At 39.9% G+C, this 18,123-nt stretch overlaps 1 protein-coding gene across 1 annotated transcript in view; it reads left to right on the top strand.

The window, feature by feature from the left end:
- The window catches only part of LOC308100128 (neurexin-1a-like), a gene marked incomplete at both ends in the record, with an annotated part of 542,450 nt that overhangs the window by 252,474 nt on the left and 271,853 nt on the right, over positions 1–18,123 (top strand). Inside the window, 4 exon segments of the mRNA XM_080449034.1 lie at positions 234–356; positions 1,675–2,056; positions 5,768–5,958; positions 13,411–13,584. Coding sequence (XP_080305160.1) covers positions 234–356; positions 1,675–2,056; positions 5,768–5,958; positions 13,411–13,584 — 870 coding nt within the window.

The following is an 18,123-nucleotide window of genomic DNA, read 5'->3' on the forward strand; positions in this document are numbered from 1 at the left end:
AATAAGCAACGTCACTTAAGAATCGAGCCCAAAGTCGCTTAATTATAAGCAGGCATGGCAACACTGGTAAACAGGAAACCCCCCCCCCCCACTCCCCTACCTTCCTACCTACGACCAGGAATAAGGTGAATAGATCAGCTATTTTTGGTACTCAACATGGTGCACACGACCAAGTGTAAATCAGGCTTATAAGCATGCATGTGTGTCTAACCATTGTTTGGGCTGTCCTGCAGGCAAAGGACCAGAGACAATTTTTGCGGGCCAGAACCTGAACGATAACGAGTGGCACACGGTGCGCGTGTTCAGGAGGGGAAAGAGTTTGAAACTGACCGTTGATGATCTGCCGCCAGTGGAAGGTATACTTCTTTATCCCAGGTCCTAGAAATGGAATAGCAATTCTCACGTTTTTAGAGTTAAAGATCTTTCAAGGCAATCGTTGGGGCTTTCGTAATATAGGTAAGAAGCTCCATTACCGGAACAAAAGAGAGAAACAAACAAATAAGTGTATTGCTACTGTAATGCACTGTAGTTTAAAGGTATGTATTCTGATAGGAATCATTGCTATAGAGTGTTTGTTCAGTAACAGGAGTCTCCATGTCTCTCCAGGTCTTTAATAAACAGAAAATAAATTTTCAGGTAGGTGACAACATTTCAGCCAATCAGGAGAGAGTACCCATGTATCAGCTTCATTTTGATAGTGATCCAGTTCCAATTATGTCTGCTCATTTATTTGTGTCATCACTTCCAATTTCACTTGTTTAATCTGTATCCTGACTGAGTTCTCTATCCTGATTGGATACAATTGGTATCCTGACCTGAAAATGCATTTTCTGTTTAATAAAGAGCTGGAGAGACATGGAGAGACTCCTGTTTCTGAACAAACACTCTATACCAATGATTACCATCAGAATATATTATATATATATATCACTTACCCTACCTTTTAATTAATGACTTTACTGTATTTTGGCGTTTTGCTAATCTGCAAAAAAGCCCTTATATATGCATTATTTTCTTCTGGACTAAACTATCGCGGCTCACTTTATTCTTGCTTCAGTTAAAAGGATCTACTGTATCTTGCCTTCAGGCAAATACGGTGAAAGAATGCAGCTGTCGTTCTTTTTTTCCAACCTGCTTTGGCCTCCTTACACACTGACTTCAAGTAGAGTTCAAAATTGGTTTTAAAAACGTTTTTTAATTACTGTACCTTCAGAGCCCTGCATGGTTTAGTGCCAGTCCAGATTCATTATTGTAAAAGTACAGCCTTAAGTCTGCATGCAAATCACTGCTGACCTGCAGTATTTCTAATATTCTAAGTTTAGGCAAGAAACTAAACCTAATGAGCCGTTTGCAATCAGGAACTTTGAACCTGCGAACAAATTAAGACAAATACTTCCTTTGATAAATGTTATGTCTAAATGTATTAAGTCTCTTTGCTGCTTTAAAATCTGTGAAACTTAAGTTGTGAATTTAAGATGCGTTGCTAAATGTCTTGGGTAAAATATTGTAGTTTTGAGTTCAGGTTCATTCTTTGTCTCCCTTCTTCCTCTGTGATGTATTAATATGATCTTTAATGATAGTATTTGCATTACCAGGAGACAGAAATGACCACTCCCCACCCAATTCCCCAATAATAACCTCCACCCCTCCCTCCCCTCCTTCCCTCCGTCAAAGGTCAAATGGCGGGCGACCACACCCAGCTGGAGTTCCACAACCTGGAGACGGGCATCGTGACGGAGAAGCGCTTCATGACCATGGTGCCGTCCAACTTCATCGGCCACCTCCAGAGCCTCTCCTTCAACGGCATGGCCTACATAGACCTGTGTAAAAACGGCGACATCGACTACTGCGAGCTCAACGCCATGATCGGCTTCAAGAACATCATCGCCGACCCGATCACCTTCAAGTCGCGCTCCAGCTACGTGACGCTGACCACGCTGCAGGCCTACTACTCCATGCATCTCTTCTTCCAGTTCAAGACCACCTCCTCCGACGGCCTCATCCTGTTCAACAGCGGGGACGGAAACGACTTCATCGTGGTGGAGCTGGTCAAAGGGTGAGTGTTTCTCAAACTGTTTCGTGTCGCGTGTCCTCTCCTCCACGTCATCAGTGCCCATACCCTAGGTGGGGTTGGTGAAGGGGTCTTTCTGTGTGGAGTTTGCATGTTCTCCCTGTGTCCCCTAGGATATGTACCCTCACAAAAAATATGCTGTAATCCTGGTCTCTATACTGCCTCCCCCTGATGGAGGGGAAAGGAACTGGTTGGAATAACGTGTTCCTTCCACGCGCTACGTCCTACCGGGGAAACTCCCCCCTGTCAGGTGATAAGAAAGGGCCGTCTCACTCCTCATGCATTGAAGGAAGCATGAGCTCAGTTCGGGGCAGAGGGAGTGTAGCGCCCAGTATTACAAGCTTGGGCATTGGCACTGGGTGAAAAATTGGTTACAAAATATTATAAAATCATGTCAAGGACCCCCAATTTAAAATGTACTTGGCAGCGTATCCCCCCCCCCCCCCCCCCCCCCATCTGAAAAGTTTTTTTGCCATGGAGGACCCTCATACAGGATTAGTGTTAATATATATAATTTTTTTTTAAATGTTTTGAAAATAGCAGATCTACAAGCTCACAACAACGTGTCCCATTGGCACACATTATGTGGCCTTCAAAATCTTTGGGCTAGTTTTGCCAAAATGTGTGAATTATTGTTTAAACCAGTGGTTCTCAAACATTTTCATATCAAGGACCTCCAAATTAATTTGCATTTGTCTGCGGAACCCCCCATCTGAATTTTTTTTTTTGCCAGTGAGCCCCATACCAGATTTGTGTTGTTAAAATAATATTTTAACAACACAAATTATATATATTTTTTTGAATATTATTCAAAAAATATATAAATATAAAAAAATATAGAAAATAGCAGAATTACAAGCTCACAATGTGTACTACTGTATAAGGTCACTGTGATACAGCCTAACATGTTTTTAGCCTGCTGTAGTTATTGACGTGAAGTTGAAAACAAACAAACAACAAAATCAGCCTAGGGTGTTGTGCAGGGACGGATTAACCCCCGCAAGGGCCCTGGGGACGCCATTTTTTCAGCCCCCCCCCCCCTAAACAAATGTGGATTTTTGGGGGGGGGGCTAGTGAAAGTTACAGGTATGGTGTGTATGACATGAAATCCTTCATCATATTCCATCATATATGGCCCTTGAAGGGCCCCAGGAGCCCTTTGTCAGGGCCTCAAGCCCAGCGAGAATTACTGCTGTAAATACAGAGGAGGGGCCCACACATTTGATATTTGATTAACCTATACATTTCATTTTAGTAAATTGTCGATGGCCGCGCGGTCCAGTTCCATCGAAGGACCCCTAAGAACCCAGGGCCCTGGGGCCACGGCCCGGCGGCCCAATGGCTAACACAGCCCTGCTGTTGTGCCTCATGTGTCCTAGTCGCTTCTCTTGGGCTTGTTTTCATAGACCTGGTTGCTTATTTCTCTCACAAAATATGGCAACACTGGAGAAAGGTAGAATTTATTTTGGAGTTTCTTCATGTTGTGGACAGAGCTCTTCTATTTACCTCTGCATTTGTTCATTGGAGAGCCTTTGCTTTTAAGTCTTGCTGTTTTAGTTTCTACTGTTGTCTTGTGCAAATGTGCATTTTAAGTAATTTGTGAATTCATTATTTAAAAACAAATGACTTATGATGTTGTGGTTAAAAATGCTAAGCTAAGCTAAATTGAGCTTTTTATATTTAAGCTAAGTAAGTAGCAAACAATAATAATGATTATAAGGATAGTGATTAATAGTACCTCTATAGTCAACTAGCCAATGTATAATGGGTTAAAGGGGTTAATTTTGATAATGATTTTGCTATATTAACTGATTTAGCTGGGGACCCCCTCAAGGACCCCACTTCACGAACCACTTGTCTCTGGGATAGATCTAACATCAAAACATTGATGCTTTCTGCTCAGGTTTAACGCCACACCAGTGAATAGGTACTGTGTATTAGCCCTGAAACATGACTGTCATACCATGACAGTCATGGTGCCGAGTCCCCCCGGTTTATAGCGGTGTTCGATTTTTTTTACATTGCCAACTCTCACATGTACATAAACGTTCAGATTTCAAATATAAAGTGCTTACCCCCGAGCCACGGATGTTACAAGGCGATCCGGACCACGATAAGTACCCGTATCTCCTGTATTGTTCAATAAAAAGCATTTTAATCCGATCGCCGGCCATTTTTATTTTATTATTTATTGTTTTGTAATGTATCAGAATACACCTCCCAATCATTAGTGTCGCTGAAAGGTTGAAAGTACAAAGAGACAATTTGGAGAAAATGGCCGGTGATCGGATTAAAATGCTTTTTATTGAACAATACGGGCGATACGGGTACTTATCGCGGTCCGGGTCACCTTGTAACATCCGTGGCTCGAGGGTAAGCACTTTATATTTGAAATCTGAACGTTTATGTACATGTGAGAGTTGGCAATGTAACAAAAATCGAACACTGCTATAAACCAGGGGGACTCGGCACCATGACGCTTGCATACAAGCGTCATGTGAACCATGGCTAACTGTGTATATACCGGCACTTCTATTCCTAAAAAGTTGTTGGCAAGCAGAACTTTTTCTTTTGTTTTGAGTTGTTTCTAATTCCCCCTCCATGTTTGTATTGTCCCTGTCACTGCCAATCCCTATTGCTGGGTCTGGGGGGGGGGGGGGGGGGGGGTTGGGAGGGTGTGTAGACAACCACATGTCTCCTCCGATACACATTGCCAGAATTGCCAGACGCTTCTTTTTCGCCTGACAGCATGTGGAGTTTTCGCAGTTCCACTCCCCGCTGAATAGGCACTCCCCGACCGATCCGTAGGAGTCACCGGCGCAGCGTCAGAGATCACCTCCCCTTTGCCAACTACTCACCCACGAACATGACCTAATCGTGTTCGTTTGGAGCGCCCGGCCAAGCCGGAGGCGGCACTGTGGAGGAATCGTACCCCCAGTCTCCACAGTTGGTAGAGACTGGGGGTACCCCAGACGACGCCCTGGCAAGCAGAACATTTTAAGCCATTAAGCCCGGGAACGCATTTGTGTCATTTTAGATTTTAGCTGTAACCATTATTTTATACTTTTGACTATTCAAAAAAATAGCAGATATACAAGCTCATGGCGTGGCACCGAGTGCCGCGCTACGAGCTTGTAGATCTGCTATTTTTTTTTGAAAAATCTAGGAACATTATTTTGTTCAAATCTTTGAATGTTTTTTAAAGCGAACATTTGCAACTCAACTCTTTGCTTCTGGGGATTCTACAAATGTCGTCTAAATCCTAACAGTTTTTTGGAAAAAGCGTATGTTGTCTCAAACTTTTTTCATGTCAAGGACCCCCAAAACGTGGACCCCCATCTCAAAACATATTGTTCCACGGACCCCCCAGAAGCAAAGATTTGAGTTACAAATGTTATAATATAATATATAAAAATGATATATATATTCAAAAAGATTGTAAAAACATTACACAATTTTTTAAAATATAGCCCCACTGATGATATGTTAAGAAATCTAAAAATGACAGAAGAAATTCTTTCTCGGTCTAAATGGCCCTGCATTTGAAGCAAATAGAGTAATACATGCAGTGAACAAAACTAATATTGTTCAAAAGGTGCATATTCAACACTGAAACATGCAAACACAAACATTACAGATTATCCAGTGTTATTTCAATTGATGTACACTTATGCTAAACATCTGACTCTACTCTAGGTATCTACACTATGTGTCTGACCTGGGAAACGGAGCCCACCTGATCAAAGGCAACTCCAACAAGCCTCTGAACGACAACCACTGGCACAACGTCATCATCTCCAGGGACACCAACAACCTCCACACCGTCAAGATCGACACCAAGATCACCACCCAGACCACCACTGGAGCCAAGAATCTGGACCTAAAAGGTGTGTAGGCACGTCGTCATCATCATGATCAACCTTTATGTCACCTTACCAAACCATTATGGAACTAACCTTATTTTCAATGGTATAAATGTAACATTAAAATGTTTTTTTTTAAAGGGATAGTTCACCCAAAATATTTCTATCGATTAGTCACCCCATGGAGACTTGAATTCATGGATATATTTTCGTTTAATAATAATTTGATGACCAGCGGTACGGTGGTGTCAAACTGCTGGCCCACAAACTAGGACGGGAAGATAAATTGAAAATAATACTAATAATTAAGACATTCACATCTTGATATTATGTGTGTGGCAGCCGTTCACTCTCTCCCCTTGCCTCTGCCAAGCTGGCAAAGCTACTGTCGCGTAAACATGGAAAACAATGGAGGCAGCAAGTGGCCCCCCGCTGTGAGTAAACGCCTACCGCTAGGGCCTCGCTCACAGTATGTTGTCTCTTTTACAGTCAACTAGAACGGAGAGTGAGTCATTTATTGCCTTCTCCATAAGCACCGACATGACTCATGATGAAGCTCAACTGGGAATGTGTGTGCTGATGCATCTTTGACTGTCACTGAGGAGTTTGTGGAGATGATATGTTATGAGGCGTTATGTAGCAAAAGCCAGAAAATGGACGATGCCAGTGTAGTATTCACAACAATTAATTGTATTACACCCAATAGAGTACAGAAGTCCTGACGTCACTTGTTCATCCCCTGGTTCGTAAAGTAATTTCTCTATGGAGAATAACATCGTGTCATCATAGAATCGTCTCATATAAGAATTGGGGTCCAAAAATAAACAAACTGTCTCGGCGAAATTGTCAGGGACGAGGCTCTGTATCGTTTATGATAGTCAGTCACTCATATTTGATACAGTTTGTTATTGGCAAAAAAATTACTAATTCGGCGGAAGTAAAATTAGCGTTTTCTCACCGTCAGTTGATGCTTCATATCCATAAGAGTAAAATCGCCGGGGTCATTTGTTTATTTTTGGAACACAGTTCTTATTTGACACGATATTAAACACGTCTATGGGAATTCAGAACGGGGGGGGGGGAAACGCGACCCAGGTAGGATGTGTAAATTACGTCAGACTTCGGTGCTCTATAGAATAGAATAGACTTTGTTTGCCATTTGCACAAGTGCATAGGACATTTTGGAGCTCAGCTCCCAGGGTCAGCATTTTAAAAGAAGACAATGGACTCAACCATCAGCAATTTGACACTATTTTGCAGTGGTGTAAAGTACATTTACTCAAGTACTGTACTTAGTACACTTTTGAGGATTTTTTTACGTTACTCGCGACGCATTGTGAGCTTGTAGATCGTCTATTTTCAAAAGATTTTTTCACAACTTGTGAAATGGGACACTATGCATAATGAGTACTTTTACTTTTGGTACTTTAAGTATATTTTGATGCCAATACTTTTGTACTTTACCGGACTTTTACTTGTAATAGAGTATTTCTACACTGCAGTATTGATACTTTCACTTAAGTAAAAAAAAATTAGTACTTTTTCCACCACTGCTATTTTGTCAGAAGATTATATTATGCCACTCTGAAGTCTGCAGATTGAGCAGACTGGGTTGTGCTGAAATTAGGCTATGTCTGGAAATACAGACAGTGCTTGAATTGGCTTTGTACTCATCGGTACAGACTGAGTACCAGTTCTGCTCATTTCTTTCTCACTTGAGCACCCTTATTAGCCTACTTATAAATACGTACCACCACTTACTGGTGAATCTAGCAATGCATGTTCATACCTAGATTCCCTCAGCGACCAAATTTCCCCAGCGACCAACCTGTCACCCAAATTTCAAAGTTGGATACAGTGATATGAGGCCAGAAGCCATCACTACAGAAGAAGTTGGGATCATTAATGAAGTGGAGCAGCAATGCCCACGCATTCAGCCTCATTCACGAAACATGACGTAATATTTCATCATAAAGTGCAGAATTCTGAAGTATATTTTCACAAACATAATTGCTCAGCGCGTCGCGGGTTCGAATCCCGATCTCGACAACCTTTGCTGCGTGTCACCGTCTCTCTATGAATAAAGCCACTAAAAGCCCCAAAAAATATCACAAAAAATAGAAGAGATTAGAATCGTGTGATTCTTAAAGGCATACTAGGTAACGTTTTCAACAAAACTAAAGTTAACTTGTAAATCTTTTGTGAGTGGCAAAAGTTTCACAACACCCACTCCATGTATTTCACCCCCGGAAGCCTTTTATTTATATATTTTCTATTGAACGTGGACTGGGGGGACTTTCCCGGGGAAATGACGTCATCTGGCCGGAAAACGGAGGTGGAAATGCACTGGTTTCCTGTTTGGCCAGGAACTACCGCAACGGTTTCCTGTTTGGCCAGGAACTATCGCGCTAATAACGAAAAGGAACCTCACGCTGATTTTAAGAGAATGTAGGATTGGAAGATCGAAAAAGAACAGAAAAAGAAAGCACAGCTCATGGTAACTAATGCTCCACTGGCTAAGAGAAACGATCCGTAGATAGTATAAAACAATTAAAAGATCGCTTTTTGAAACGCTTCCGGCTTCCGGTGAAAACGAATGGAATTCTGGGTAATCGAGGATTACGGAAATTGTATGCAGTGACGGTAGTGACCAGCAGAGGTTGCTAAAAATCGTTAGTTGTGAATTTGCATTGTACAACTATTCTTAACAAAGAGAGAAGAGCACCCAATCCATAAATCTACTTACACTGAAAATGGGGTTGTTTATGGCACACAACTGAATACTAAGTATACTTAAGTATTCACTATTTATGTCTGTTATTTAAAAAAATATATAAATATCGACTTATCAATGGCTGCAACTTTATACTTTATCCAACTTACAGTGTGCTTAAAGGAGCCAATCTACAAGCTCACACATGTGTCAAATCGGACTTTAATTAATATACAGTAAGTGAAGAAGCTGTGCATATTGCAGAGTGTGCTTGAGAGCTGAGGCAGAGTGCAATAAGGGAGAGACCATGACAGTATCAGCAAATGTCCATTCATATCTCAACACGTTTTCTTTTGTCATGTTTCTGTGAAGAAAAACAAAACCACCCATTATGACATAATGTCTTGCCCGAGGCTAATCGTTTTCCAGGTCCTCATCTTCATTAAAAGACTTTAACGTTGCATGAAAGAATCACTTTAATTGTTAGCTCAACGTTATTAGCTCAAGGGACCATAAGTGGCTCTACAGTATGTGCTGTAGTGTGGAAACTAGGCATGACTCATTGAAGAAGATGAAGATGAGTTTATTGTCAATGTACAGTGTACACAAGCCGGTTGAAGTAAATCTTTTCATATATCCCTCCTATACGCAATCCACCCACACATACTGTACAGGTCAGAGCCATTGTTGATTTTGACAACAAAAACAATTCGACTACCTTTTTTCACTGACAAAAACTAAATAAAAAACTAATTAAAAACTAAGCTACGATGACTAAAACTAAGACTAAATATATTGACAATTTTGTCAACAAATAAAAACTAGACTGAAATGTTAGTGAGGGACGAGTGTAGAAGAGATCCAGTAGAACTAAAAGACTAAAGTCATTTTATGTTTGGTTGCGCTCGGGTGTTGCGCTCTGAAAATAGCAGCATGCAACCAAGTGTAAAATCAGCCATTACGACACCATCAAGGCCCGCCAAAATACATTTTAGTCATTCTAGTCACCAGCTCACAACTGGAATACACCCTCCTGTCATTGCCAGGGATCAAACCTGTGATCATTTGGTTACTTGCCAACCTCTTTACTTATATAGGGCCATTACTGAGTGAACACAACACAGACGCTTGTGCTTAATGATTTGTAACTCTAGGCAAAACAAAAAGAAAAGAAGAAAAAAAGACATCAGATTAATGGTACATTCAAAACAAAAGAGATGATTACTCCCTTGGAAAACAACATTTTAAGTAGACTAATTGGGTGATTTATTTTAGGATGAAAGCCATCAGCATCTCTATACACAGTTTGAACTAACCATTAATCTCATAACTGAATATGATTATAATAATTATACTGAAATCCTGATTTGGGATAATCCCTGACTACTGGTTTTCAGTCAGTTACAGTAGTTACTTTGTAGATTTTGATTATTATTACAAAACATACATTGACCACTTCATTTTGGCCATTTGAAAATAGCCGACGCGACGCATTGTGAGCATGTAGGTCTGCTATTTTCAAGAGATTTTTATACATCTTGAGAAAACTTGAAATGGGACATTCTGCATAATGAGTAATTTTACTCTTTAAGTACATTTTGATGCCAATACTTTTGTACTTTCACTCAAGTACAATTTGGGATAATGCCAGACTACTGGTTTTCAGTCAGACGTAAAAGCAACCCAGTTTATGGGAAATAATAATAGTTTTACATTAGGATGTTAGGTACAGATAGTCAGGTAAAGTCAACTACTTTTTATATACGGTATATGATGACACCAATATGTTAAGGTAGGGTAAGTTATTTTTTTTGTTAAAATAAGTGTTAAAGGAGTAGTTCACCCAAAAAATTACTTATTTTCTATCAATTGCACACCCCATGAAGCCTTGAATCCATGGATTTGTTTTTGTTTTTGTGGCATTCCTAAGTCGATAATTTGATTCCCGTCTCCTACTGACTAATGTATCCGGTAGGAGACACAAAGTAGATTATTTGTGTCTCCTACCGGAAATACCCGGTCATGAAATTATTGGCTTAGGAATGCCACAAAAACAAAAATAAATCCCTTAATTAAAAGCTTCATGGGGTGTGCAATTGATAGAAAATAAGTCATTTTCAGTACTCCGTCCCTCCAGCTTTTGATTAAACCGAACATTTATTTTCAGTTTGGGATACCAGATTTTAGCCAATCAGGAGAAAGAACTCACAGAGGAAACAGATTAAACAAGTAAAATTGGAACTGGAACGCAAAGCAATTCAAGCTGATAAATGGGTACTTTCTCCTGATTGGCTGAATATTGGCCACCCACCTGTAAATGTATTTTCTGTTAATTAAAGATCTGGAGAGACGCAGAGACCCCTGCCTGCTCCTAGCAATGATTATTATCACAATATGGTGCTTTCAGTGGTGGAAAAAAGTACTCAAATTCTCTACTTAAAAGTACCAATACTGCAATATACTGTAGAAATACTCTGTTACAAGTAAAAGTCCAGAATTCAAAATTTACTTGAGTGAAAGTACAAAAGTATTGGCATCAAAATGTACTTAAACCAAAAGTAAAAGTAAAAGCAAAAGTAAAAGTACTAAATATTTGAAAATAGCAGATCTACAAGCTCACAACGCGTCGCGATGCGACGCGTTGTGAGCTTGTCGATCGGCTATTTTCAAATAGCCTATGTACAAAATAGGGTTAAAGTGGTTAATGTATGTTTCATTATATCATAATTTATATCTGAAAAGTAACTAGTAACTAAAGTTTTCAAATAATTGTAGTGGAGTAAAAGTACAATATTTGCCTCTGAGATGTAGTGGAGTAGAAGTAAAAGTATTGGAAATTGGAAATACTCAAGTAAAGTACAAACACCTCAACATTGTACTTAAGTAAATGTACTTAGTTACCTTCCACCACTGGGTGCTTTAACCTTTTAACAAAACCTTTTTGTTTTAACCAAAAAAAACTATCACTTAACCTACCTTTAATAAATAGGATGAGGTATGCAATATACATAGCCTACTGCTTCTTTTTTTCTTTTTCTTTCTTTTTTATCAGTCTTCCACTAGAGGTCAATATTGTCACATGTCCAATACATAGACTAGCACACAGCCACTGTGGTCTCCTCGTTCCCCCTTTGAGGGACAAGATGCTGTGAGAAGCATGATGAGAATGGCTTAAATTCTGGACAGGGAAGTTGGGCGTGGACATGTGTCCACGGCAGTGGTGTAAAGTAACTAAGTACATTTACTTAAGTGCTGTACTTAAGTACACTATTGAGGTGTTCGTACTTTACTTGAGTATTTCCAATTTCCAATACTTTTACTTCTACTCCACTACATTTATTTGAAAACGTTAGTTACTAGTTACTTTGTAGATTTGGATTATTATTACAAAACATACATTACCCACTTCAGCCTTATCTACATTTCGGCCATTTGAAAATAGCCGATCTACAAGCTCACAATGCGTCGCGATGCGACACATTGTGAGCTTGTAGATCTGCTATTTTCAAAATATTGTTTATACATTTTATATATTTGAAACCTTGCAAAATATGGGACATTCTGCATAATGAGTACTTTTACTTTTGTACTTTACGTATATTTTGATACCAATACTTTTGTACTTTTACCTAAGTACATTTTTAATTCCGGACTTTTACTTGTAACAGAGTATTTCTACATTGCAGTATTGATACTTTTACTTAAGTACAACATTTGAGTACTTTTTCCACCACTGCTTATAGGGCAGCAATGATCCATGTGTATTTTCCTCCTCAATTCTCCCGGTACCTGCAATATAACGTTTTTTGCATATTGGTCCCGGGACGCCGGCTCCATGTCGGCGATGGATGGTTTCTTTTCCCTCCATAAATGATTAAAAATGTCACTCCATAAATATTTTAACTCAACAACGTCATAGCTATGCATTGCTGTCGCAAGTAGTTGTTTAACAATTCACTGCACTGCACTGTACACGACTAAAACACAGCCATAATTAATGTAGGCTGTATGGACTTTATTAGGCCATAACTAATCAAAACGTGGGTTTTCTGAACAACCAGGACAGGATTTGTGACTTTCTAGTCATCCTATCATTGCATGATAAGGAGTGCATCGTGCATCTTTACAGACGCACTGCATGTTTGCTGGATAATATGACCTATTGCCATCAGGCTGTCAGTATTGGGTTGTTTTCTTTCCAAAACCAGAAAGGCTCGTAGATAATTTGTGCCTCTATTATAACAGTGCTGTTATGTACAACATTATCAAGTCACTGAATGTGTAAATATTATACCTGAACTCTTTACTGTGTAATAGGCTCTCATTTGTACACTCTCAGAGTTACACACCTTTTTAAGGGGCCATTTGGAACCCCGTCAAGGAACCATGAGGGTCCCTGGACCCCAATTTGAGAACCACTGGTGTAGCAGAGTGTTTCCAGTAAGCCATCATGCACAATATCAGCACCCTGACTCTGTTTGACCAGAATGGAACCGAGTATATAGAATTAGTATCATTGGTAACACCTGTGAAGGAAATAAGAAGAGGCCCAATTTCTTTCTAATATGGCTGCTGCGCCTAGAGCCTATTGTGTACCTGGTATGGTGTCTTATATTGGGTAAATAATTTACCAAGTTTGCCTGATGTCTGTTTGAATCCACTTTCCTACTAGATTAATAAAGAAACAACCTTACACTATCAGTTGCCTTTAATACTGTACCAGTTGATACAAACCTTGTGTCCTGTGTTGCTTGTCAACGCAGGTGACCTTTACATCGGCGGAGTGGCCAAGGAGCTGTACAAGGAACTGCCCAAACTGGTACACGCCAAGGAGGGCTTCCAGGGCTGTCTGGCGTCCATGGACCTCAACGGACGGCTGCCAGACCTCATGTCAGACGCTCTGGATTGCGTTGGTCAGATAGAGAGAGGCTGTGAAGGTGAGTTAGCTTCCCTCCCAGGCCACTAGGGGGCCACATAAGGCCTTTGTTGTTCCCCAAAACCCTGATGTCATCTTGCTAACATTCCTTGCCCTCTTCTTTCTGTGTCTTAACTTATTCTCTCCCCTGTCAGTCGGTGACAGTGTCAAAACAAAAGAATGAAATGTACACATGAGTTAGATAAGCTTGTGAAAAAAAGAAGCTGACAGGAAATGGGGAGAGAGATGGGGGGGGGGTTAGACACAGCAAAGGTCGGCGAGATCGGTAGTCGAAACTGCGACATGCTGTCAAGCTGGATTACCAGCATATTTGGTATGCGCCTGGACCGCTAGGCCAGCGGTCGCCCCACGTTTTGGGTTTTACAAAAACGAAGTTCTACTCGGTGATCAGTTATGGAAGAGCACTTAAGTTTTCTGAATTTACCATCATAAAACTATTATTGTGGGATAAATGGAACAACATCACAATTTGATACATTTTCCCACTCTAATGCTCTTGGCCATTCATTAGCTTGCACTTGAGATTCCCCACATTTGTCTGGACATGTCACGGACACACACACACACACACTCACACAGACACCCATCCTAGTGCCCATATACAGTATCCCGCCGGCCCTGTGGCACATCATTTAACAACCATAAATTCTGTCCGTGTTCTGTTGGAATGCATCAAACTGTCCTCCACTCGCGATCATTTTCTGTTTCACTTTCTTCACGTCACCATAATCAGATTACGTTCTCTCGGCCCATATTTGTACTGCCAGTGTTATTTCCCATTTTTTTTATCCCGCATTCAGTTTTTCAGCTCCATGCGTGCTTACTGGATCTGAGTGTTTGCCAGAAGGCAATCCTCTTGAATTATGCATGAGGCCCTTTGTGGCACGCATGAATATCATTACTGCCCACTGTTGTGTTTGCACGTCAACATCCAGAGTCAATATTTGATTTATTTGTCAACATCATTCACTTAGATTAATTTGAAATTTCACACTGCCGTCCACTCCTTTCTATTAAAGACGTAGCTTTGGCACGTAGCTTTGGCACACAGCTCTGCACGTTTCCAAATAAAATAAAATAAATAAGTGATTTTGTTTAGTGCCAAATGTGGGTCTATTGAGTTTGAGAGGTGTGTGTGTGTGTGTGTGTGTGTGTGTGTGTGTGTGTGTGTGTGTGTGTGTGTGTGTGTGTGTGTGTGTGTGTGTGTGTGTGTGTGTGTGTGTGTGTGTGTGTGTGTGTGTCTCTCTCTCTCTCTTGTCTTACGGCACAACACTCATTGATCAATGTCAGTTGGAAATAGTGTCTCTCTCTCTACAACAGATTTATCAAATCATAGGGAGTTGATTGTGGATGAATAGCACACAGTCAAATCTGCAGTCTTAACTTAAACATATTTTGAAACTCAGAGGGTGTTCAAATGTAACCAAATTCAACCAAAATGGTTCCATTTGTACGCCCTCTAAACACTGAGGATTTTACTGTGTAGTAGAAGGCAGAACAGACACGAGACCCTATCCACCTTCCGTAATAACTATGTTTACCATGTTTACACATACAGGTCTCTCATGTCTCTTTTCCATTTTCATTCGTTCTGAACTTCCATCCTTCTGAACTCTCTCGTTTTTCCCTTTTGACGCAACTGTGTTCTCATTCCTCCTGTGGTCTGCTACAGCAGTATGTTTGTTTCTGTTCTATACGATCTCTCTGACTTCTCCAGTGCTTTATACTAACGGCTGCTATACTTTGCCCTCTTCCTTTTTGTTTTGGTTATTTATTTATTTATTTTTTATCGCTGACAAAAGTTGCATTGATGAAAGCTGACTTGCAAGGTAGATAGCTTTGTCTGTTTGATCAGTCTGATATCCCGTTCCTCTTTGCATCTGCAATGTCTACTACACCCCCCCCCCCCCCCTCGACTCCCCCACCCCCCTCGACTCCCCCACCAACCACCACCTGTCCACAATCTCTCTCCCTCCACCACGTCCCCCGACCACATTTCCTCTGAGCGGAGATGGCTACTCAATGTGTCACTTCAGTCACCTGTCATATGGAAATGGGCTTTTAGCCCCGTAGGAATACAAGCCACACCGTCTACCACCGTCTTGTATCACTGCTGCCTATGACATGCAGTCACACGTGTGTCCCACTCATTATTGTTATTATCGTTTTTAAATTAGCATAAGGTCTATGACTTTGCATGCCTCATAATGACAAATAGTCGTCGCAGATTATATTTTGTCCACTGCATGCTTTTAATGACACCCTATCAACTGCCATGGGGTTTCTTGCATTTTGTGTTTCACATGCAGATTTTCTTTTATTTATCATGAGTTCCATTATTGCCAATGTATACAGTATATATTCTGTGCAATGTCTCTTTGTAAATAATAAGAAAGTGGTCTCAGGCTTTGTAAGATAAAGACAAGAAAATGAGCAGAATAAAGCATCATAATATAAATTGATTGGCCACCAGCCACATGCCTATCAATGTGGTTAAATAAGCACATACGGTAACCATAATTATGTATGATAATGACATAATGAATAAATAACTTACAAATACTCGTTAAGAACTAATATAATGGTTATAATAACACAAATACATCACAACAATAACATAACGAACAAAACCACTAAACTAACACAAATAACACTATACCAATATCCCCGGCGAATTAAATTCATAATTTATTTATTACTATATATATTTATTATTTATTGCACGTTTTTGGTGTAGATCGGTAAGTCATATTTCATCATTACATTGCAAGAGAATGTGAAAGACAATTTGCTGAACGCATTAAGACCGGGAACGTGTCTGTGTAATTTTTTGATTTCTTTGGCTATTCAAAAATATCAGATATACATAGCGCAGCACCAAGTGCCGCACTATGAGCTTGTAGATCTGCTATTTTTAAAAAATCATGAAAATGTTGTGCAAATACTTGATTCTTTTTTCTTTTTTAAGCAGACATTTGTAACTCAAATCTTTGCTTCTGGAGGTCCCTGGAACTAAACATTTGACAAATGTCGCTTTAAATAATACATATTCCAAGATTTGCACAAATGTTCACGATTTTTCAAAAATAGCAGGTCTACAAGCTCCATAAGCTTGTATATCTGCTATTTTTGAATGGCCAAATCCATTTTTAAATGACACAAATGATGCTTTCCCGGTCTTAAAGGGTTCATATTGTTTTAAAATGTGTCATGAGAATTGCATAATCATCCAGTTAATGCCAAGGGGTTGTTTACCGGTAATAATTGGACGAATGAAGAATAGCAAGTGAATATAGATAGTGTGAGTGAATAATATGAATATAATTGAAAACATAAAAGCACGCACAACAAAGAAATTATTGAATTTGTCAAACGTATGCTGTAACATAAAGAAATAACATAATCATCATACATCCATGCTAACCCTGTACCATTACTCCATTTCAGTGAACTATTGCCTAATTCATACAGCGTTGTACGGCCCATGTTGCTCACCAAAAATCGGTTATTTTTGGCGAGTAATGATGTCGTACAACAGAATATGAATTGGTCTTAACTCTCAAGGGATGACTGGCAGACAAACAGACGGCTTGCCATGCCTGTGTACAGCAGTGGTGTAAAGTAACCAAGTACATTTACTCAAGCACTGTACTTAAGTAAAATGTTGAGGTATTTTTTTACTTTACTGGAGTATTTCCAATTTTCAATATTTTTACTTCTACTCCACTACATCTCGGAGACAAATATTGTACTTTTACTCCACTACAATTATTTGAAAAATTACTTTGCAGTACATGATTACATTGTAAAATGTACATTAACCACTTATTAGCCTTACTTAGCCCTATTTTATACATACTGTATGCTAGTTGAAAATAGCCTTGTAGATCTGCTAGTTTTAAACATCTTAGTACATTTACTTTTGGTACTTTAAGTATATTTTTATGCCGATACTTTTGTATTTTTACTCAAGTAACATTTTGAACACAGGCCTTTTATTGTTAACGGACAATTTTTTTTAATATTATGGTATTGCTACTTTTACTTATAAGTAAAATATCCGAGTACTTCTTCCACCACTGGAGTACAGAATAATACTGACTGACTGACTGACTGACTGACTGACTGACTGACTGACTGACTGACTGACCGACCAGCAGACAGTGTTGCTGATGCACTGATGGGATGATGGATAGGTGCACAAACAAGCTAATCAAACACACTGGCTGTCAACACATTTGGGAGTTCTCTCATGCTTTGCTGTCTCTCTCAGCCATGAGAGATTCACCGATATGGAAGCGCGCCAATTTTCTCAGCAATTCATATGCATCTGTTCAGTCAGTGCACAGCTGGATATCCAGTAAGCCGAGCGGGATCAAGCCGGATAAAGTCGCTGGCTTGGTCCCTCTGTGATCAGACCCTAACCCGCCAGTTTGTGTCTGTCTTTTTTTTTAGTGAATGGACATGTCAGAGCTATGTGCCATAACTGCAGGAAGTTTGTAAACTGCTCCTATTATAAATTGAGACATAACCTCTAACT

The sequence above is a fragment of the Gymnoscopelus braueri genome (genome assembly GCF_963280865.1).
Source record: "Gymnoscopelus braueri genome assembly, chromosome: 14".
Lineage (NCBI taxonomy): Eukaryota > Metazoa > Chordata > Actinopteri > Myctophiformes > Myctophidae > Gymnoscopelus > Gymnoscopelus braueri.